This window comes from Oncorhynchus mykiss, chromosome 17, assembly GCF_057628025.1.
Source record: "Oncorhynchus mykiss isolate SJ-2025 chromosome 17, ASM5762802v1, whole genome shotgun sequence".
Classification (NCBI taxonomy): Eukaryota; Metazoa; Chordata; class Actinopteri; order Salmoniformes; family Salmonidae; genus Oncorhynchus; species Oncorhynchus mykiss.
This window is the reverse complement of record NC_143038.1, coordinates 16,160,920-16,184,388: the sequence shown is the minus strand read 5'-3', so window position 1 is coordinate 16,184,388 and position 23,469 is coordinate 16,160,920. Positions and strand designations below refer to the sequence as shown.

General features: G+C 41.2%; 1 protein-coding gene across 2 annotated transcripts in view; it reads right to left on the bottom strand.

Moving 5' to 3' along the window:
• Positions 1-23,463, bottom strand: part of LOC110493792 (son of sevenless homolog 1) — a 74,507-nt gene extending 51,044 nt beyond the window's left edge. For both annotated transcript variants that reach the window (XM_036949778.2, XM_036949779.2), the window contains exons 1-3: positions 22,257-23,463; positions 9,115-9,240; positions 1,795-1,926 (exon numbers count right to left, since the gene is read on the bottom strand). In XM_036949778.2, coding sequence (XP_036805673.1) covers positions 1,795-1,926; positions 9,115-9,240; positions 22,257-22,343 — 345 coding nt within the window. In that variant the 5' untranslated portion in view covers positions 22,344-23,463. The remainder of the gene's footprint in view (positions 1-1,794; positions 1,927-9,114; positions 9,241-22,256) is intronic.
• Between the last annotated feature and the right edge of the window lie 6 nt (positions 23,464-23,469).

The window sequence follows — 23,469 nt, the reverse complement described above, 5'->3', positions numbered from 1 at the left end:
CCTAGGATGGTGTATCAATACACACAGTCACTTCAAAGATAGAGGCATCCTTCCTAACTCAGTTGCCGGAGAGGAGGGAAACCGCTCAGGGATTTCACCATGAGGCCAAAGGTGATTTTAAAACAGTTAAGAGTTTAATGGCTGTAATAGGAGATAACTGAGGATGGATCAACATTGTAGTTACTCCACAATACTAACCCAAATGACAGAGCGAAAAGGAAGCCTGTACAGAATATAAATGTTCAAAAACATGCATCCGGTTTACAGTAAGGCACTAAAGTAATACTGCACACAATGTTGCAAAGAAATTAACTTTATGTCCTGAATACAAAGCGTTATGTTTTGGGCGAATCCAACACATCACTAAGTACCACTCTCCATATTTTCAAGCACGGTGGTGGCTGCATCATATTACGGATATGCTCATCTCCGGCAAGGACTTGGGAGATTTTTGGGGATAAAAAGAGTATAGGAATTTAGCTAAGCCCAGGCAAAATCCTAGAAGAAAACTTGCTTCAGTCTGCTTTCCAACAGACACTGGGACACAAATTCACCTTTCATAAGGCCACATATACACTGAAGCTGCTTAGCAAGACGACATTGCATGTCCCCGAGTGGCCTAGTTACAGACCGATTTTCAAGACTATTTTGACAAGACTTGAAAATGTCTGTCTAGCAATGATCAACAACCAACTTGACAGAGCTTGGAGAATTTTTTGAGTAATGGGAAAATATTGTACGATCCAGATGTGCAAAGCTATTAGAGACTTACCCAGAAAGACTCACCGCTGTAATCGCTGCCAAAGGTGATTCTATTGACTCAGGGGGTTGAATACTTATCTAAATCAAGATATGATTAGACTTCTTTTTTTTAACTTTGACATGAGTATTTGATTTTTACAAAAATAATTTTTAACTTTGACATGAGTATTTTGTGTAGATCCTTGACAACGAATGAAAAATGTTTTGGGGAAAATAAAGTCAAGGAGTGTGAATACTTTCTGAAGGCACTGTACATCACTGAATACACCCAGCATTTTCACAGCCTGACGAATGTACTTGGCGCTAAAGACCTAGGCTACATCCTGACCTTCATTATGATTGGTCTAGCCACCAGGGTCATGTTCACTAGGCGCAAAACGTTTTGAAACAGCTACAAACTACCTGAAATCAGGGTCCAACGTTAACCTTTTCTTTGTAAAAGCATTAGGGTCATGCAAGGCCTAGGTTGATATGCTTGGTATGTATATATTCAGTTCGTAATAGGCTACATTTGGTTATTATGGTAATACTGTATTAAAAAACTAATATAATTTGGCAATGTAGACATTGTATTATTTTTGCTAGTATGTTCACTATTGAAGTTTTACTTTTGTAAACCCCTTTCCCTAAAATAAATAAGCTTAGGGAGTAGATTTATGAGCCCTTCTTTCTACTCTGGACAGCTCATATATGCCGTGTGAAGGCATCAAGTCATGTAGTGCGAGCGCTCAAGAAGTTCTGACTTGCGAGGAGCGTGGTTGAATTAACGGCCAATCATTTTGCTCAAATACAAATAACATGACTTTTCAGAGTGTAGTTTTCAATGGTTTTCAATAGCAGACTGACACAGCAGGTAAACTGGAACAACAATAAAGAAGATACTGCCTCAACATGTTTTTACTGGCCAGCGGGCCATCAGCAATGTCAGATCCTGCTGAAAGTGTCCAGTAAGACACGTTCATTTTCGCTTTCCATTTCAAATTGCTTTGCCCTACTGAACATGACCCAGAGACATTTGGGATTATGGGTTACCTTGAGCAGCGGGTGGATCTTATCCACTGGCAGGGCCAAAGGATTCCTCCTCTTCCTCTTTTCGATGGCTGCCTGCGCGTCGGCGATAGCCCACTTATCGATAGGGTGAGGGAAACTCTTCTGCACTCGCTCCTGAGGGGAGGAAAGGAGGGAAGTGTGAGGGAGATTGAGAGCCCTTCAATAGTGCAATACTTTTGACCAGAGCCCTATGGGCCCTTGTCAAACGTAGTGGACTACGTAGGGAATAGGGTGCCATTTGGGCTGCAGTCCGGCCTTATCTCTTATTTACTTGAATTACATATTTCCTGGTCCTCTGTTGATGCTGCATCAATAGGCAAAGCAAACATGTCTTCGTTCACTGGGGGTAAACATGACTTCTCCTCCTTCAACTGCCCTATGACACTTGACATAAGCATTTCCATGCGTTCACCATTGTTTTAGTGTCGCAGACGTTTCACATGGGACTTTTCCCTTAAAAAAGGTTAGGTTATGTCAATGGGAGGGCGGGTGCATGACATGTACATGTCAAGTGTCATGTCACACTTCTGCTGCAGGCACTACCAGGATGTCCCTCCCTTGACGTATGAGTTAGGTAAAGAGTTCATTTAACTCTTTAAAAACAAAGGGTGAGAACTACAAAATACATCCAGTTAACAGAGGACATCTTCATAAGCACTACATAAAAAGTCATTAGCGCTTATGTCAACAACTTCAAGGCATTTATAAAATGTTTTGTTGTATATTTGTGGGAATCAAACATTTATATTGTGCTTACAAAAAGGTATTAATGAGCTCTTTATGAATGTGTTATGTAGTCCTTATGTAGGGTACATACATAGTACACAAACAATACAAATTTCACGCAATCCGTTGGATTCAATGGGTCACAAATTACAATATACACAAGCACAAATGAGTGTGGTCAGTCACCAACCCAGGCAGGTCAAGGGTTAAAGTTCATACAGACAGGGTCACAGGGAGAGGTCAACAGAAAGAGAGAGCACAGAACTAAGGGAGGAGTAAACATGGTACAAAGAGACCACATATCCATGGTTTGACTTTACCATGCCCCATGGCTAGGGCCATGGACCGTAAAAAGCACCTGCGGATTTCACGTGATCCGTCTGCTAGCAAAAAATGAGTCGAGGTGGACAAAACAAAAACAAGAGGTGAAAACAGGTTGGCCATCTAAAAACATGGACAGAACAAAGCAAGATTTCAGATGTTTTCTGCATTAGCTCATGTCAGTTATCATTGTAGAAAAGCAACATAGTGTGATGCGCAAGAAAACGTTCTACTGTTCAATGGCATAAAATAAAACAAGATATGAGAATGTTGTGAATTCTGTTCAAATGATTGTCAAAGCAATATACAGTGCCTTGCGAAAGTATTCAGCCCCCTTGAACTTTGCGACCTTTTGCCACATTTCAGGCTTCAAACATAAATATATAAAACTGTATTTTTTTGTGAAGAATCAACAACAAGTGGGACACAATCATGAAGTGGAACGACATTTATTGGATATTTCAAACTTTTTTAACAAATCAAAAACTGAAAAATTGGGCGTGCAAAATTATTCAGCCCCCTTAAGTTAATACTTTGTAGCGCCACCTTTTTCTGCGATGACAGCTGTAAGTTGCTTGGGGTATGTCTCTATCAGTTTTGCACATCGAGAGACTGACATTTTTCCCATTCCTCCTTGCAAAACAGCTCGAGCTCAGTGAGGTTGGATGGAGAGCATTTGTGAACAGCAGTTTTCAGTTCTTTCCACAGATTCTCGATTGGATTCAGGTCTGGACTTTGACTTGGCCATTCTAACACCTGGATATGTTTATTTTTGAACCATTCCATTGTAGATTTTGCTTTATGTTTTGGATCATTGTCTTGTTGGAAGACAAATCTCCGTCCCAGTCTCAGGTCTTTTGCAGACTCCATCAGGTTTTCTTCCAGAATGGTCCTGTATTTGGCTCCATCCATCTTCCCATCAATTTTAACCATCTTCCCTGTCCCTGCTGAAGAAAAGCAGGCCCAAACCATGATGCTGCCACCACCATGTTTGACAGTGGGGATGGTGTGTTCAGGGTGATGAGCTGTGTTGCTTTTACGCCAAACATAACATTTTGCATTGTTGCCAAAAAGTTCCATTTCAAGAGCACCTTCTTCCACATGTTTGGTGTCTCCCAGGTGGCTTGTGGCAAACTTTAAACAACACTTTTTATAGATATCTTTAAGAAATGGCTTTCTTCTTGCCACTCTTCCATAAAGGCCAGATTTGTGCAATATACGACTAATTGTTGTCCTATGGACAGAGTCTCCCACCTCAGCTGTAGATCTCTGCAGTTCATCCAGAGTGATCATGGGCCTCTTGGCTGCATCTCTGATCAGTCTTCTCCTTGTATGAGCTGAAAGTTTAGAGGGACGACCAGGTCTTGGTAGATTTGCAGTGGTCTGATACTCCTTCCATTTCAATATTATCGCTTGCACAGTGCTCCTTGGGATGTTTAAAGCTTGGGAAATATTTTTGTATCCAAATCCGGCTTTAAACTTCTTCACAACAGTATCTCGGACCTGCCTGGTGTATTCCTTGTTCTTCATGATGCTCTCTGCGCTTTTAACAGACCTCTGAGACTATCACAGTGCAGGTGCATTTATACGGAGACTTGATTACAAACAGGTGGATTGTATTTATCATCATTAGTCATTTAGGTCAACATTGGATCATTCAGAGATCCTCACTGAACTTCTGGAGAGAGTTTGCTGCACTGAAAGTAAAGGGGCTGAATAATTTTGCACGCCCAATTTTTCAGTTTTTGATTTGTTAAAAAAGTTTGAAATATCCAATAAATGTTGTTCCACTTCATGATTGTGTCCCACTTGTTGTTGATTCTTCACAAAAAAAATACAGTTTTATATCTTTATGTTTGAAGCCTGAAATGTGGCAAAAGGTCGCAAAGTTCAAGGGGGCCAAATACTTTCGCAAGGCACTGTAAGTCAAAATACATGTCCGTAAATAGCTGAACTTTTCTACCGGTCACTTTGTAAATGGATTGGATTGGATTTGTAAGAATACAAATGAAAACTGAGTTCTCAGTGCAAAACAAACCGTCTAAAGTACACCATGACCTGAGCTTAAAATTCACTTCACAAACACTGATAATTTCCCCTTTTTGGATGGGCACATAAAATCAACATCCTCTTTTACTGCAACCCTGACTTCACCAGCTGTCAATAAAAAGTGTGCTAACAGAATAAACAGAATAAAATGAAGCGGAATGCTATGCTGTGACTGTGAGAGACATTAAAGCAGCAATCAGCAGTAGAAAGAGAAATGTAACCAACCAAATTCGGATGCAAATGGATGCAAGGACTGGCCGTCCATGATATCAACATTATAGTTTTAACCATGTCTTGAGGCTATATAGTGTTTGTTTACAAACATTGGAGTAAAACAAGCTTATATTTTGGCTTCTGATGGGGTAGGACAGTTGAATTAAGCTCATGAAGCATTTATAAATTATATTCTTCAAGAATCAATATGTACAAATCGTTAATTTAAGTCCCAAAATTGATGTATACTGAAACCAAATATAAAACACTTAACTTTCAACAATTTATACGATTTTACAGTTCATAAAAGGAAATCAGCCAATTTAAATTTAAATTAATTAGGCCCTAATCTAAAGAGTTCACATGACTGGGAATACAGATACAGTGGGGCAAAAAAGTATTTAGTCAGACACCAATTGTGCAAGTTATCCCACTTAAAAGGACGAGGCCTGTAATTTTCATCATAGGTACACTTCAACTATGACAGACAAAATGAGAAAAAAGAAAAATCTAGAAAATCACATTGTATGATTTTTTATGAATTTATTTGCAAATTACGGTGGAAAATAAGTATTTGGTCACCTATAAACAAGAAAGATTTCTGGCTCTCACAGACCTGCAACTTCTTCTTTAAGAGGCTCCTCTGTCCTCCAATCGTTACCTGTATTAATGGCACCTGTTTGAACTTGTTATCAGTATAAAAGACACCTGTCCACAACCTCAAACAGTCACACTCCAAACTCCACTATGGCCAAGACCAAAGAGCTCTCAAAGGACACCAGAAACAAAATTGTAGACCTGCACCAGGCTGGGAAGACTGAATCTGCAATAGGTAAGCAGCTTGGTTTGAAGAAATCAACTGTGGGAGCAATTATTAGGAAATGGAAGACATACAAGACCACTGATAATCTCCCTCGATCTGGGGCTCCACGCAAGATCTCACCCCGTGGGGTCAAAATGATCACAAGAAAATCACAAGAAAATCCCAGAACCACACGGGGGGACCTAGTGAATGACCTGCAGAGAGCTGGGACCAAAGTAACAAAGCCTACCATCAGTAACACACTACGCCGCCAGGGACTCAAATCCTGCAGTGCCAGACGTACTGGCTTAAGCAGGGGGACACATGTCCAGTACCGTCTGAAGTTTGCTAGAGAGAATTTGGATGATCCAGAAGAGGATTGGGAGAATGTCATATGGTCAGATGAAACCAAAATATAAATTTTTGGTAAAAACTCAACTCGTCGTGTTTGGATGACAAAGAATGCTGAGTTGCATCCAAAGAACACCATACCTACTGTGAAGCATGGGGGTGGAAACATCATGCTTTGGGGCTGTTTTTCTGCAAAGGGACCAGGACGACTGATCCGTGTAAAGGAAAGAATGAATGGGGCCATGTATCGTGTGATTTTGAGTGAAAACCTCCTTCCATCAGCAAGGGCATTGAAGATTAAACGTGGCTTGGTCCTTCAGCATGACAATGATCCCAAACACACCGCCCGGGCAACGAAGGAGTGGCTTCGCAAGAAGCATTTCAAGGTCCTGGAGTGGCCTAGCCAGTCTCCAGATCTCAACCCCATAGAAAATCTTTGGAGGGAGTTGATAGTCCGTGTTGCCCAGCAACAACCCCAAAACATCACTGCTCTAGAGGAGATCTGCATGGAGGAACGGGCCAAAATACCAGCAAGTGTGTGAAAACCTTGTGAAGACTTACAGAAAATGTTTGACCTCTGTCATTGCCAACAAAGGGTATATAACGAAGTATTGAGATAAAGTTTTGTTATTGACCAAATACTTATTTTCCAACATAATTTGCAAATAAATTCATTTAAAAAATCCTACAATGTGATTTTCTGGATTTGTTTTTCTCATTTTGTCTGTCATAGTTGAAGTGTACCTATGATGAAAATTACAGGCCTCTCATCTTTTTAAGTGGGAGAACTTGCACAATTTGTGGCTGACTAAATACTTTTTTGCCCCACTGTATGCATCGGTTGGTTAAAGATGCCTTAAAAAAAAAAGTAGGGGCATGGATCAGAAAACCTGTCAGTATCTGGTGTGACCACCATTTGTCTCATGCAGCGCGACACATCTCCTTCGCAGAGTTTATCAGGCTGTTGATTGTGGCCTGTGGAATGATGTCCCACTCCTCTTCAACGGCTGTGCGAAGTTTTTTGATATTTGCGGGAACTGGAACACACTGTCGTACACGTTAATCCAGAGCATCCCAAACGTGCTCAATGGGTGACATGTCTTGTATTCAGGCCATGGAAAAACTGGGACATGCTCAGCATCCAGGAATTGTGTTCAGATCCTTACGACATGGGGCCGTGGATTATCATGTTGAAAGCACTCCACACTGCCCTTTCCCACCTGGACAAACGGAACACCTATGTGAGAATGCTGTTCATTGACTATAACTCAGCGTTCAATACCATAGTGCACACAAAAATCATCACTAAGCTAAGGACCCTGGGACTAAAACACCCTCTGCAACGGGATCCTGGACTTCCCGATGGGCCACCCTCAGGTGGTAAGTAGGCAACAAAACCATCTGCCACGCTGTCATGAAGAGGGCACGACAACACCTATTCCCCCTCAGGAGATTGAAAATATTTGGCAAGGGTCCTCAGAACCTCAAAAGGTTCTACAGCTGCACCAGAGAGCATGACTGGTTAAATCACTGCCTGGTATGGCAACTGCTCAGCATCCGACCATAAAGCGCTACAGAGGGTGGCGGTTTCACACGGTTTTCTCTGTGCATTCAAATTGCTATCGATAAAATGCAATTGTGTTCATTGCAATTGTGTCACCCTGGTGAAGACAGCGACCATGCAGATGAGCTTCCCAGGGAATGTTTTCTGACCGTTTGTGCAGAAATTCTCCAGTTGTGCAAACCCAAAGTTTCATCTGCTGTGCGGGTGGCTGGTTTCAGACCATCCCGCAGCTGAAGAAGCCAGATATGGAGGTCCTGGGCTGGCGTGGTTACACGTGGTCTGTGGTTGTGAGGCCGGTCGGCCGTACTGCCAAAAACTCTAAAACGACATCAGGGGCGGCTTACGGTAGAGAAATGAGCATTCAATTCCCTGGCAAAATCTCTGGTGGACATTCCTGCAGTTAGAATGCCAATTGTACGCTCCCTCAAAATTTGAGACATCTATGGCATTGTGTTGTGTGACAAAAGTGCACATTTCTGAGTGACTTTTTATTGTCCCCAGCACAAGATGCACCTGTGTAATGATCATGCGGTTTAATCAGCTTCTTGTTATGCCTCACCTGTCAGGTGGATGGATTATCTTGACAAAAGGAGAAATGTTCACTGACGGGGATGTAAACACATTTTTGCACAGAATTTGAGAGAAATACGCTTTTTGTGCATAGGGAAAATGTCTGGGATCTTTTATTTCAGCTCATGAAACATGGGACAAACACTTTACATGTTGCGTTTATATTTTTGTTCAGTGTAGCAAATGCTGATTGCCCCTTTAAGTAGAAGTAGCCCGCATCACTGGTCAAGGGTCAGTTTATTTCCCTGACGATGTTTAAATGAGAGGATCAGGGGAACAGTCGTCTGATCCTAGACCTGTGATTTATAGGCAACTTCTACCTCGCCACAGTTCGTTGTTGATTCCATGAGGGACTCCAAAAAGGGAAGGTCTGCTCACTGTTTTTCTGCTTCCAAACGTGATCTGTTAATAATAAAGATTGTGTTGTCTAATCACAACGATTCAACTTAATTGTGATTGAAATGTGTTATCACCTTGACCTAAGCTTCAGTAAAAGATCACATTTGAGGGCAAAACAACACTGAGCAAACACTCCTATTTCTCTACGTAAAGGACCTGTTTGTCCAAAGCTCCTGTTATTGCTTTGGAAGTGTGTATAAAAAAAATAAAAAAATAAAAAAATAAAAAAACTCTTTACACTCTGTAAAAAAGGGGTCAACAAGGTTTTTGGTCCAGACACTGTTGCGCTATTGACGGAGATCCTTACCTCCACGTCCTGCACGCTGCGTGGCTGTGCCTGGCAGAGCATGCTGAGCAGCAGTAGGATCAGCTCCTCGATGTACTGCAGTGCATCCTCCTGGGACGACAGTTTGGGATGTACCTGGCTCAGCACCTTCACAGAGAGAGATGTGTATTAGTTCAGAATGAGTTGATTATTATTTTTTTTTAAATCAGCTGTTAAAAAAAAGGTTGGATCAGCAGAATACGTGGTAAACATGTATTAGTTCAGTATAGGTTGAGTTGATTATCATTACACTTTTTTTTAAATCAAGTGTTAAAAAGCTTGAGATGCATCTGGCTCAGCACCTTCACACAGAAACTAAGAGAAATGTGGCTAAGCTACTAGTTCAGTATAGATTCCAGCTGGGCCCAAACTGGTTGAATAAATGGTGTTTCCATGGAATAGAATCAATGTGGGAAAAGTAATCAACGTAAGGGAATTTAGAGACATTTTTAAATTTTTACACCCAACTTTGAACCTAAATGCAATAACAGTTCAAATGTTTGTTGATTTCACGTTAGTTGATAACTCAATCAAATGTCAAATCAAAACTAGACGGAGTGACGTCCATGTTCAGAAAAACCTTGGGCTGCGACTGGCGAGATATTTTCTAGTGTAGTATAGTTTCCCACTGAGTCCTTTTTCAGACAATTTTTGTGAACTCAGTGCGGTTCGCTTAATTTGTTGTGCCGTGTGAACACTCCAAAGTAACTCGGACCCCTCAAAAGAGTCCCCGAAACAAACCAAACAGACCATCGCTAGAGGTTGTCTGAATTTGGTTTGCTTGAATTCCACGGTCCGGTTCTCTTTTTTAGAGCAATGTGAACAAAGCTCCCCAAGTTTGCTTGCCATTATTTCCGCACCACACACTAGACTACTGCAACACCATTTCCCCTGCCATAAGACCAATGTGCCACAAAAGAAAGAAGATGAAGTAACCCTTTACTTGACCTGCAAGGTCATAACCATATCATGTCCTAACAGCTGACATAACACTGTCATGACACATATTTAGACCTGTTGTGACAGTGTTATTTCCTTGCTGTTATGAAACCTACATAAGAGTGGGAAGGAAACTTATTTGCAAAGAAAATTTATTTTAATAAATGTGGGTTCTGACACTTCAGGCTAGGGTCCTTTTTTCTCAATTTCCACCTGACTGACGTGCCCAAAGTAAACTGCCTGTTGCTCAGGCCCTGAAGCCAGATATGCATATAATTGGTACCATTGGAAAGAAAAAATGTTGGAGACTATAACACAAAAGATATGGTAGGAGAAAATCCATAGAAAAACTAACCAGAATTTATTTGAGAGAGAGCCTATACTATTACAATGGAAAGTATAGAGAAATAATTAAATCTAGCTCTCAGAATGCAATTCCTATGGCTTCCACATGGTGTCAGCACCGTGTTCAAGGTTTCAGGCTTGTTTCTTGAGTTTTAGTACTGGGACACACTATTGGAAATTCATGTTTGGTCGCACGAGGAAGACAAGACACACCTGCTAATATCGGTTTCCTATTGAACATACTACTTTCCGTATGAAAAATTATTGTTGGATTACATTTTAGGGTATCTGTAGAGTCAATATAAACATATTTTGAATTGTTTTAACAAAGTTAGATATATACACACACAACTAGGTTGGAGTCATTAAAACTCGCTTTTCAACCACTCCACAAGTTATTTGTTAACAAACTATCGTTTTGGCAAGTCGGTTAGGACATATACTTTATGCATGACAAGTAATTTTTCCAACAATTGTCTAAAGTAAGATTATTTCACTGTTTCACAATTTCAGTGGGTCAGAAGTTTACATACACTAAGTTGACTGTGCCTTTAAACAGCTTGGAAAATTCCAGAATATTATGTCATGGATTTAGGCTAATTGAAATCATTTGAGTCAATTGGAGATGTACCTGTAGACGTATTTCAAGGCCTACCTTCAAACTCAGTGCCTCTTTGCTTGACATCATGGGAAAAATCAAAAGAACTCAGCCAAGACCTCAGAAAAATAATTGTAGACCTCCACAACTCTGGTTCATCATTGGGAGCAATTTCCAAATGCCTGAAGGTACCACGTCCATCTGTACAAACAATAGTATACAAGTATAAACACCATGGGACTACGCAGCCGTCATACCGCTCAGGAAGGAGACGCGCTCTGTCTCCTAGAGATGAACGCACATTGGTGCGAAAGGTGCAAATCAATCCCAGAACAACCGCAAAGGACCTTGTAAAGATTCTGGAGGAAACGGGTACAAAAGTATCTATACCAACAGTAAAATTAGTCCTAAATCGACATAACCTGAAAGGCCGCTCAGCAAGGAAGAAGCCACTGCTCCAAAACCGCCACAAAAAAGTCAGACTACAATTTGCAACTGCACATGGGGACAAAGATCGTACTTTTTGGAGAAATGTCTTCTGGTTTGATGAAACAAAAATAGAACTGTTTGGCCATAATGACTATCGTTATGTTCGGAGAAAAAAGGGGGATGCTTGCAAGCCTAAGAACACCATCCCAACCGTGAAGCACGGGGTGGCAGCGTCATGTTGTGGGGGTGATTTGCTGTAGGAGGCATTGGTGCACTTCACAAAATAGATAGCATCATGAGGTAGGAGAATTATGTGGATATATTGAAACAACATCTCAAGACATCAGTCAGGAAGTTAAAGCTTGGTCGCAAATGGGACTTCCAAATGGACAATGACCCCAAGCATACTTCCAAAGTTGTTGCAAAATGGCTTAAGGACAACAAAGTCAAAGTATTGGAGTGGTCATCACAAAGCCCTGACCGTAATCCTATAGAAAATTTGTGGGCAGAACTGAAAAAGCATGTGCGAGCAAGGAGGCTTACAAACGAAACTCAGTTACACCAGCTCTGTCAGGAGGAACAGGCCAAAATTCACCCAACTTATTGTGGGATGCTTGTGGAAGGCTACCCGAAACGTTTGACCCAAATTAAATCAATTTAAAGGCAATGCTACCAAATACTAATTGAGTGTATGTCAACTTCTGACCCACTGGGAATGTGATGAAAGAAATAAAAGCTGAAATAAATAATTCACTCTACTATTATTCTGACATTTCACATTCTTAAAATAAAGTGGTGATGTTAACTGACCTAAGACAGGGAATTGTTATTCGGATTAAATTTCAGGAATTGTGAAAAACTGAGTTGAAATGTATTTGGTTCATGTAAACTTCGACTTCAACTGTGTATATATAGAAAAAAAATTATTTACTCTTTTTTATTTTTTTATTGTGTCTTCTGGTTTGCAGGAATTTGAAATTATTTATAATACTTAAATATATTTTAGCAATTACATTTACTTTTGATACTTACGTATATTTAAAACAAAATACTTTTACTCAAATAGTGTTTTACTGGGTGACTGACTTTTACTTGAGTGTTTTTCTATTAATAAGGTATCTTTATTTTTACTCAAGTATGATAATTTGGTACTTTTCCCCCACCACTGTAAGTAGGTATATATAGCGGTCTGATAAATTCTGATGGGATGGCTTGTCCTGCACTTTGTAAAAACACAGAGTGCATTCAGGGAATGTTGGAAAAAGCTTTTGGATCCTTTCTGAACTTGGCAAATGTGAATAAAGAGGACTAGGACCACAAAATAGGCGAAGTGAACTGGCGAGAGAGTTGAGTCCTCATTCAAAGGCAAGGGCAGTGTGAATACAAATAGTATTTAGTTATATAAATAAATAAATAAAATACCCTTTGTAAAAATTTAAAATAAAATGGGGATTTCTCATTTGGACCACTCGAAAACAGACAGAATACAATAAGTCAACTTTTTACTGAAAGTAGGCTAGACTTCACACTCTCTTTTGGTTGGATAGGATGCGGTGGAATATAATGTAATGAATAAAAAAGACAAATAGGCTTGTAGTGTGGCTCCCCTTTGGAAAAGCCCTCTAGATATGCATTTGCAAATTGCAATACAGCCAACGAGTATTAGGCCTACCTGATGAAATGCAAATTCAGAGTGCTGTGTTCACCAGTACCTAGTCTACTCAAATACATTCTTACTCTGGATAGGCCCATCTGCATTCCAGTCAAGTGCACTCCATCATAACAGTCACAAGTCACTGTGACCTACACGAGGAGTTCTTGCAGAACATGCACATCATAACATAGACCTAAACTCCTTGAACACAGCCCATGGTTGTCTTTAAATCAAACACTAGACATAGGCTACATGATTATTGATGAAAGCTATTTTCCAAGTCAATTCATATATTTCCAGCAGGAAATTGCTATTAAGTTATCATTATCCCAAACTAATTTTGGGTTGACTACTGACAAACTTGTGCCCACTTCATGCAGTCACTCAAACAGTGACAAACATGGCTAGAAAAAGAGATGACCAGCGATGAAGGGTTGTCGCTACGAACATAACTATAAAGACACATTACTCTAATGTTGAGGCCTACCTTTTGGTCCTGCATCTCCTAACCATCATCCATCGAGTTGGTACAAGACAACACATCAATCTTAACTTTATGGCTGGTAATGGTTCAAATACGTTAGGGAAAAAGTACACAATTAGGCTACTTGAGTTTAGGTTGGAATAAGCATACGTTTGCGGTTGTAGCTCATGGAGTGGGACTACTGCCTCTAACTCTGTGTCCCTGGTAACTGACTGAGCCCAGTGACGAGAGCACAGCATAGACACTCCGGTCTCCTCAGTTCGCCTCGCCAGCCGAGGCCTCCTATCAGAGCATGACTAAGCAAGCTCTGAGTCTCTACTCCCCTCCTCCTCTTAGAGAGGGCACGGTCTCTACTCAACTTGGCAGCTCTTCAGAGGCAGAGAGAGTTACAAAGGGAGAGATTGAGTGTGAGCGAGAGAGGGTGTTTTCTGAGGTCAGATAGTGAAAAGATGGAGACCTTAGAAATAGAAAGTAAAACTATTTTTTAGGAATATGCCATTTAATTTTAAGGGAGAGACTGCATAAAATAGTAAACTGATCGGTAAAAATGGTGCAGAGTGAATAAAAGCAAAAAGGCGCAGATAGCGTGAAAAGCTAAATAAAAGGGAGGTAAGTAATGAGGGGATTATAACCTACAGCAGGGATCATTAAGATTTTTTCAACATGATTACTAATTATTTGGAGAGAGCAAAATGACCGCAAGAAGCCCAAATAGATGTATTTGACTAAAACAATACATTTCAAACCTTGCTTACATTTGTATGCAATTACACGCATCTCTCTATTAGGCATGGGAATACTGTGAAACAGATTACCTAAATTAAAATCACTTGGAGCTGATTTCCTGCTGTTAACAGTCATTTATTTCCAACAATTAAAATAAAATAAAAAACTAAATACAAACTCCAAAATACATACAGTACCAGTAGTTTACACACCTACTCATTCAAGGGTTTTTCTTTGTTTTGACTATTTTCCACATTGTACAATAACAATGAAGACATCAAAACTATGAAATAACGCATATGGAATCATGTAATAACCAAAAAAGTGTTAAAATCAAAATATATTTGAGATTCATCAAAGTAGCCATAATTTTCCTTGATGACAGCTTTACACACGCTTGATACTTCATTGGAGCAAAAAATACGGTGGAAACCAATTCGAGCCCATGACAAACACCAATTCAACAAGCAAGTGACAACTTCAGATAGAAAGGCAGAGAATCGGAACATGGAGAAAATCGTATTGCAGCTGAAGTGCAATCTTCTCCCATCACAAGGCAAAGAAAACGCCCATCTTCTATGGAAATACAGAGGATGCTGTACTGGGTCAATAAAGCCTGAATGTTCTCTAATGCCTCCATTTTACACACACAGCTCCTCAGTGGAGCACCATCCTCCTCAGTGAATTTAATAGAAATAAAACTATACTAAATATATTCACCTCACCAAATAATTGATTAAAACACACCATCTTGCAGTGAAGGTCTACAGTAGCCTCAACAGCACTCTGTAGTGTAGTACCATGGTGTAGCTTCCATCCTCCTCTTGGTACAATGACTTAATACAAAACCTAGGAGGCTCATGGTTCTCACCCCCTTCCATAGACTTACACAGTCATTGTGACAACTTCCTGAGGACGACCTCCAACCTATCAGAGCTCTTGCAGCATGAACTAACATGTTGTCCACCAAATGAAAGGACCAGAGAATGACACTAGTACTGAAAAAATAAACTACAGCTAGCTAGCACAGAAGTGCCTAAAATGTGGTGAGTGGAAAGACAGCTGAACAGTTTTGAATATAAATTTCTTCCAAAATTAAGGAGAAGCAAGAGTGAGATATATATGGTTGTATGTTTATTTTTAAACTTTCACTTAGCTATCGAATGTAGCTAGCTAGTTTAGCCTACTCAAACAGAGAGGGATGCCATGTTAGCTTGCTGGCTATCCAACACTGGAACTCTTCCAAGTCAAGATTTTGGTTTTATTAATTTATTGCCACCGGGGCCCACCAGTGTAAATGCTAAACTGCTTTCTGACTGTACGTTGTACTGCATGATTGTAGCCAGTTTACTAACACGTTAGTTCTAGTAGCTATGTTGACTATGACGGGACAACGATTTAGGCTGTGTATCGCGGCCAGCGGTCCTGATATGAAGGTTTGGCTTGGAAATGTTTTTTCACCTGGTCAGACAGCTGATGTGTTGTGCACTGAAGTCCACAAGCGACAGGAAAAGGTGATAGGAGGAAAGCATGTTGATAGTTGCAAGAAGGAATTATATATACACAACAAGCAAAGTGAGCATGCAATTTTTTTGGTGGCTGCTATGAATGTGAACTGTGTCTGATAAGGGGTGTATTGATCCCGCTAATTCGGTTGAAAAACATTCCTTAAAACGGAAGAGGGATGAACATACATGAATTTGTACAATAGAAACTAATTTGTAACTGTTGGACTAATGATTACACCCTAGGTCAGCTAGATGCAGGCAAGTGTGTGCAAGGCGGTATTGAGTCATTGTCTCGCACCTTGATTACTCAAAATTCTCTCGACCGGTGCACCTACGTTGTAAACTTTCACTCATTGGTACAGGGAAAATGTGAGTAGCATATGAGCCTAAAACTATCGACGTTAGATTGAGCTGGGTGTTACTTTGAGCTGGGTGAATGGAACATGAATGAGTCATCCACTATGCTGTAATTGAAAGACAATGCTCATAAACAAAGATCATCCTCCCTCATCTTAAACGGCAACGACCGTCACTGACACACACCTCTACCTACCTTTCTCACCTCGCGACGGAACAAACAGAGGTATTCATCTGTCGTGGGCATATACGTAGGTGCTTTCAGAAGTGTGTTTTGAGTGGGGAACGATCAAGGTCTAACAGGAGGTCCTGAGATAATGTAAAATATGTAGCCTAGCCTGACACAAGGCTCATGTTAGGCTACATCATGATTGCCAATTGGGGAAAAAAAAATGGAAGATTGACTAGAAAGCTCTGCTTGAAGATAACCTGTATGCTGCAATACATTGCATGCTGCAATTCTTTAGACCGTTTGATCAGACTTCTTCATTTGCTCTGCCTCCTTGTGAAGGCAAATGAGAAATAAACAAAAAAGTGAAAAAAAAGTCTTAAAACCCATTATAATAAAAGGTAATAATAATCTGAATAAATGAGTTGCAAATAAAATCTGCACACACACAAGATAATATATGGAGGATAGGTTTATGGGAAGCTCCAAGAAAAATTGGAAGAAAGGCTCATTATTCTAACTGAAAATTGGGGGCCAACTCAATGCTCCCCCACAGAAACAATGCCTAAGGTGGACTTCAAATCAAAAAGTGTTGTGTGTTTTACATTTCGTCAAGGCTTGTCCTCACCTCCAGACATGTGTAGTAGAGCAGTGTGGTCCTCTGATAGACAACATCAAGTAAAGAGTAGAATGAAATACTTGGTTGCAAATTCAAGGTCATTCTCCAACCCCAGGTTATGAGTGGACTGAGTGTCGTTCTAGAAGGAAGCATGGGAGTCTCAAATCCAGAGTAAGCTGCTGATCATGTGAATCAATATCGTTGATGACGATTCAAGCTCAAGTGAATTGACTCCAGATGTGCAAGGTGGCCTTGTGAGCCCTAGCCCCACATGACCTCTTCACCTGATCCTGTGTCACTCTTGGCCCAGAGGTTTCCGATGACAACCAAGCTGGTGTACCCAGGTGCTCCTCCCTCAATCCCAACTCAACTCTGGTAACCAACCCTTGCCCATAGCCCTTTCCTCAAGAGTCTTAACAGAACTGAAGGGACCAGACAGATCTCCTAATCTGCAACCTATAGCACCTCTCCAATAGCACTTCCACCTGTCCAGGTCCTGTCAGGTCTGCGTGAATTATGTGGGAAGGGGCTAAGGGTTTATGAAAAGGGGTTAAAGAGCAGAAGGAATCCGGGCCGGAGCTGCCCGTCCCAGGCAGGTGGGTGTGGTGGAGAGAAGGCCCTGGTTCCTGCATGCCAGACTAACCCAAAGCAATGCCAGGAATTTCATTCCCAGGAACCCCAGCCAGTGCGGGCCTGCACGGCACGACATGCAAATAGTGGGGATGTGCATCTTTCACATACAGGAACGATACTTTTTAGTTTGAAACAATTCTGTTTGATTTGAGAACGAATAAATGCAATTCAGTTCGACGCACTAACACATTCATTTTCCATTCTATATAAAAATCTGCTGATGGACCTCATGAGCTGGGCCTCCCTGAGCTGAATCTGTCTGAGTTGATTTATGTGCGTGTGTCTGTGTGTAAATGATGTATGTCTATGGTGGGGGGGTGGAGCCTGTTTTTTGTCAACCCCACTTCTAAAATCGGTGATTTGGGGCAGCAGGGTAGCCTAGTGGTTAGAGCGTTGGACTAGTGACCGGAAGGTTGCAAGTTCAAACCCCCGAGCTGACAAGTTATAAATCTGTCGTTCTGCCCCTGAACAGGCTGTTAACCCACTGTTCCTAGGCCGTCATTGAAAATAAGAATTTGTTCTTAACTGACTTGCCGGGTTAAATAAAAGGTCAAATAAAAAAATCACCACCTGCTAAAATGACAAGTTAATTAGTGGATTAATTGTTTGAGCTAGTATTGTATCAATATTTATCATTTACAAATTAGCTATACTTTGAATTTCACCCCATCTCAAAATCTAATGGTTTTGACCATTTTTAAGTTTTTACAGAGTGACATTTTCTTCTCCTCTCGCTTCAACCATGCAGCGAGCCTCGCAAAAAGGATTGCGGTCCACATTATGAACTTTACCCTTTATATATAGAAATTACCATATACAGACAAAACTATTGCTGATGGTGAACCTGAACAATCAAAATAAAATGTATTTTAAGCACTGTTTGGCAGGTAAATCCATATGAGAGTTGTCTCCGGTAGCTTACTTGTATTCCCCTAAAACACAATTTTCAACAGTGCATAGATATCAATACCCAGCAAACACAGATTTTTAGTCAACTAATATAGCTGAGCCATTTTACTATATGAATGCTGAAGGTGCCGAGCAGATGTGCAATATCAGGAACAGACCGCCTACCGCACATTGGTCAGCGCCCAAAGCTGAGCACAGTTTGCCTAGGCTACTGATGATGTCTGGAGTTGTTTAGCATGCAAAATGACTTGTAGATCAATGACTGTCAACAGTCACACGCAGTTCAACACTGAAGGAGAGGACACCAGTTGTCACAAAAGATGAGGTAGTTTCGGAAGGTAGAAAGAATTTAATACGATTCCCCAAAAATTGTGAACAGGTGATTTGTGAAGTTTTAATCGATTTTATGACCAGATGCAAGCTACATTTGGATCGGTTTGGGGTCCGCGGACCGATGTTAAACATTTGAATCGGGGACCGATGCATATCGGTGAATCGTCACATCCCTAGCAAACAGATTAGGGGAACAAGAGAAAGAGGAATGGGGCACACCGTTTATATGGAAAATTGTCTGCGCTTGAAAATTGTGATTATTGCAGATGCTAGACTGATTAATTATCGCCAAAGAGTAGAGGCAAGATGCAGCATGTTTGGATGTTAAATGCCATTGTAATGTGAAAAGTCTTTAAGTACATATGGAAGAATCAGTGTGACATTTTCCATCCCCAATTGAAGATCATGTTCATTGATGTTTAGCAGGGCTGGGAGAATATTAGGGGATATTCTAGACTACAGCTGTTTTTCTTTTAATATATATATATTTTTTAAAACCTGACCACAACTTCTCCCCACAAAATGAACAAATTACTCTGTGCATAAAGTTTTAAAAAATCCAGCAGAGAACTTCAAAGACTTTGCAAACTCACGCCATTGGAAATTTGTGGGGAGGCTAAAACGAGGGCTTGCTCTTGACAATGCTTTTCCTGGCAGGGCTGGCTAACCTGGCATCTTGGCTTTGGCAAAGCAGGCCAAAATGTCTTGAGCAGTGGACCATGGAGAAATTATAGGTATTTTTTAAATGGCATGAGAAAACTGACCCTATTTCCCCATTTCATTCCACAGCAGAAACCTGAACAATGCTCATCCACTGGAGTGCATGCACGTTTTCAAATCCTCTCAGTTCCCTGTGCCAGAACATTCCAGACAAATGTAACCATTTTTTTTTTGAAGCCGATAGGCCAATTGCTAAATCAATAGGGTGAACAGAGGGTGTGTCAACTTTGAACGGCTCAATGAGGAGAAGCTGGTCTTGCCATGAGGCTCGTTTGAAGTCTTCCATAACCGCTCCTAGACTTGTTGACACAGCTTGAGCGGGGAAAGCAACACTTGAGGGATCAAATGGGGGAGGTTTGGAGGAGAAGGGGGTAAAAGCTTGTTGCAAAAATGTCCTTAATGCGACCAACTGGGGCTAAACCTCCCCTTCGTTGTCACTCACTCCTGTTTTCTGCGAGGGCTGACTTGCTCTGACCTCATGCATTGGGCTACATTCCTGCCATGCCTGTGGTGTTGTATTGCTACGGCATCATCGCACTTTGGCATTTGCCGGCCCTTGCCAGTCTACACACAACAGGAATGCAGAGGCCATCCCCCCTCGTTGGGATTCCACATGTGCCAGTCATCCAAAAGTGGGACCTCGAGCAAAGACTTGAACTGTTTCTCTGCGGCATTCCTCCACAGTTCGTTCAATCTCCCACGTAAGACCAACTTCTCAACATAACTCACAGTGTACCGTTTCTGCAGCGTTAGCTAAAAGATTAACCGAGGCATGTCAAAGGTAATTTTCATTTCCAGATTCATATCAAGCGGCACACTATCATTACATAATTCAGTCCTAGCTGGTCCATTAGGATGTTTTTCTTTCAGTAGGCTAGAATTCAGTTTCGATATTATTAACCTACTGTTTAAGTATTGTTCTGATTCTTCCAGTTCTTCTTAGCATTCTCTTCTCATGATCACTACCTCCGGTCCAACGTGACACAGAGGGGCTTAGGCTGGGCCTACCCCTTCATGTCAAACTCACATTGTAAATTGGGATACTTATTGTGTTTGTTATTCAGGTGTCCTTTCATCTTGTCTACTACCATTATATAGGCCCAATAGTTTTTCTGTTTTGGCCTAAATTGGTTGGTCTGGAGTGGTTTTAACTAAGAACGTTGCAGTGCCCAAACATGAACTAAATATATGCTAGTCATTGAAAACACTCATCTTAAGAAAGCACTGGGGTGAACAAATAAAAATGTAAAGAACATTTTTTTTAAAGAAACAATTTTCTCAACTGTCATTGTAACATCTCACTTGAGAGCTGTGACTGAAGTTCACTGACTCGGCATTCCCCTGCTTGCAGCATCTTGCTGAAAAACCCCACCCTAATCGCCTCACGCCAGCTATAGGCCTCTATTTACCAACACACACACGCAAACCAGAGGCGCTAGTCAGTGTTCACTCTGTGTAGACCAAGGTACCGTGTGTGGTGTGTCACTAAACTTTGCCCACATCAGACATGTTATTTCAAACCACCCCAAAGGTCTGTAAATCGCCAAAAACATGGCCACCACCTTCATGAGACTATATGAGGGCGTCCCAAAATATTGAGACTGAGTCAGAACCTACTTGAAAAAAGGCGCTGAGTCAATCTTGATGAGCTGTGACCCATGCAATGTTTCAAAACCTAATTTCTCTTCAAATACCTGACAAGTCTAGGTGTGCAATTTGCATGTTGTTATTTTCTTTGGTAGGAGGTAGAGTAAAGCAGTGTATCACAACAACAATATAAAAAGATACTTATGACTAATCTAGCAACAACTACTGTAGTGTCAATGATGTTGTCCATGTAAACGGTCAAATAGTCATTTATTGGTCATGAATAGGCTATGACAGTCCACCATCACCTCCACCAACATAGAATTTCCAAAACTGCCTTCAGGGACAAGAACAAACAAATGACTCGTTTCATGATGATTAGTACTACAATATTCAGGGTTGCTGCTAGCAAGTACTTTATTACATGTCTGAAATTGAGGGCCCAGTTTCAACGTTACTATGGAGCCCTTAGCTTAGGAAAAAGTGATGCAGTTTTGCCGAGGGGGGGTGACGTTCTGTGAGCGTGACAGCCGTCCTCCCCCACAGAAGCTTCCAGTTCCGTCACACTCAAACTGACACTGTGGACAAGATGTACATACAGTGACGCTGAGATAGCAGATACAGATAAAAGGGGACGTTTTTAGGAATGGTGTAATGGATGGGGAACTAGTGACGTTCGAGTTTAGGTGAGGGAATCAAACAAAACCATTTGAGTCAAACATAGGGCTGTGTCATATAGAAGCATCGCGTCCCCACGGGTGCACCCCAATAATGAGCGGGGGGCAGCTAACAGTAATCGAAATACAATGTTATCTTGGTACTATTAGCATACACAATCATCTCGCTACACCCGCAATAACGTCTGATAAATACGTGTATGCACCCAATAAAATGTGATTTGACCAACCAAACCATGTCACTGGCAACATGGTGTGTTTTGACGTGGCACCATTAAATGTTTGTTACAAAAATCAATTCCTACAAAAATAACACAGTTTAAGGTAGCTAATTAACGTTAGCTGGCTAGCTAATAATAGCCACTTTGCTTGTAATGCATACCCTCGCCGTCTAACGTTAATTTGTTCGCTTGGCACCTGCCAACTTCCTAGCTTACCTTGTTCAGGGAGGGTACCAATAGCCCCCGCCATTTCGGTGCGTTCTCCTCGCTGAAAAAGTCGTACTGAACCTGGGCCGCTTGCATGGCTTCAGCTGCCGGTCTTCGTGCGCTATCTTGCAGCCAGTGAGCGTTGTGTGTTCACGGCCACTTCTCACATCAAAGCAGTATATAGTGTGGCCTGTGGTTGGAACTGAGAGGTGCAATATTCTGTGCGGCCCGCTGCCTCAGAATATCCACCAAATGAGCATTCCTCTACCAAAACAGTTAACAATGCGACCATTGCATCGGCAGTGTACAGATGTTGATAGCTGCTAGCTAGCCGTCTCCAGCTGCCGAAGCAAGTCGCTATCGTTAGCTAGCAGGGTTGCTCTTTCGGGACACCGAGAGTTTAAAAAAAGCTCAAAATGCACGAACCCAAAGATACTTCAAACGCTAACTAGCAAGCTTGCGTTGCTTTGGCAGATGGAAATGTTTCCAAGTTCCGAACTGACGTTGTTGGTGGCAACAAATGTTACCCTACCTAATTTAGCAAGCTAGTAGTAGCTAGCTAGCAGCCGAGCTGGTGATGTTACTAGCCGTAGCGGATCGATCCTAATCGGAAGATGGTTGGAGTAGTGATGAACTAACTAGCAATATGTGGACAGTGGCGTAGCTGACTAGCTAGTATCCAACGTGGGAGTGAATGTGTCACTTCACGTTTCGGGAAATGCGATACTGTTCGTCCTTTTCGGCCAGTTGAATCATTCCCTATATTTTGGGCAAAAAAAACCTCTTCGGTACAAAATCGCCCATTTTCACCGAATCTTCGGCAGGGTGGATATTGATAACCGTGTTATCCTCCATGAATTTATAATTTCCAAAACATGTCTTCAGACTATTTAGCCTTTTTGTTTGGTTATCGAGAAAACCAAGAATCCACGCAAAGGCTGGTTTTAATTACCAGTTTACCTTTGGTCAAAAATATTTATTTAGACGATTGTTATGACTCGGGTCGGGTGCAGTTGCTGGTAGAAGAATATTGCACAGGCGCAGATGATCGCTAATGACGTCGTTAGGGCTTGTTTACGATAATCATCGCGCCTGCCCACATTCGCAGATATGTATACAATCTGGATAAACCGAGAGTAATAATTAAACGATAGCATGAAAAATCGTTTGATGAGAAAGATCAATTGAAACCATTGCATACTCACATTGCAAACTCAATGTG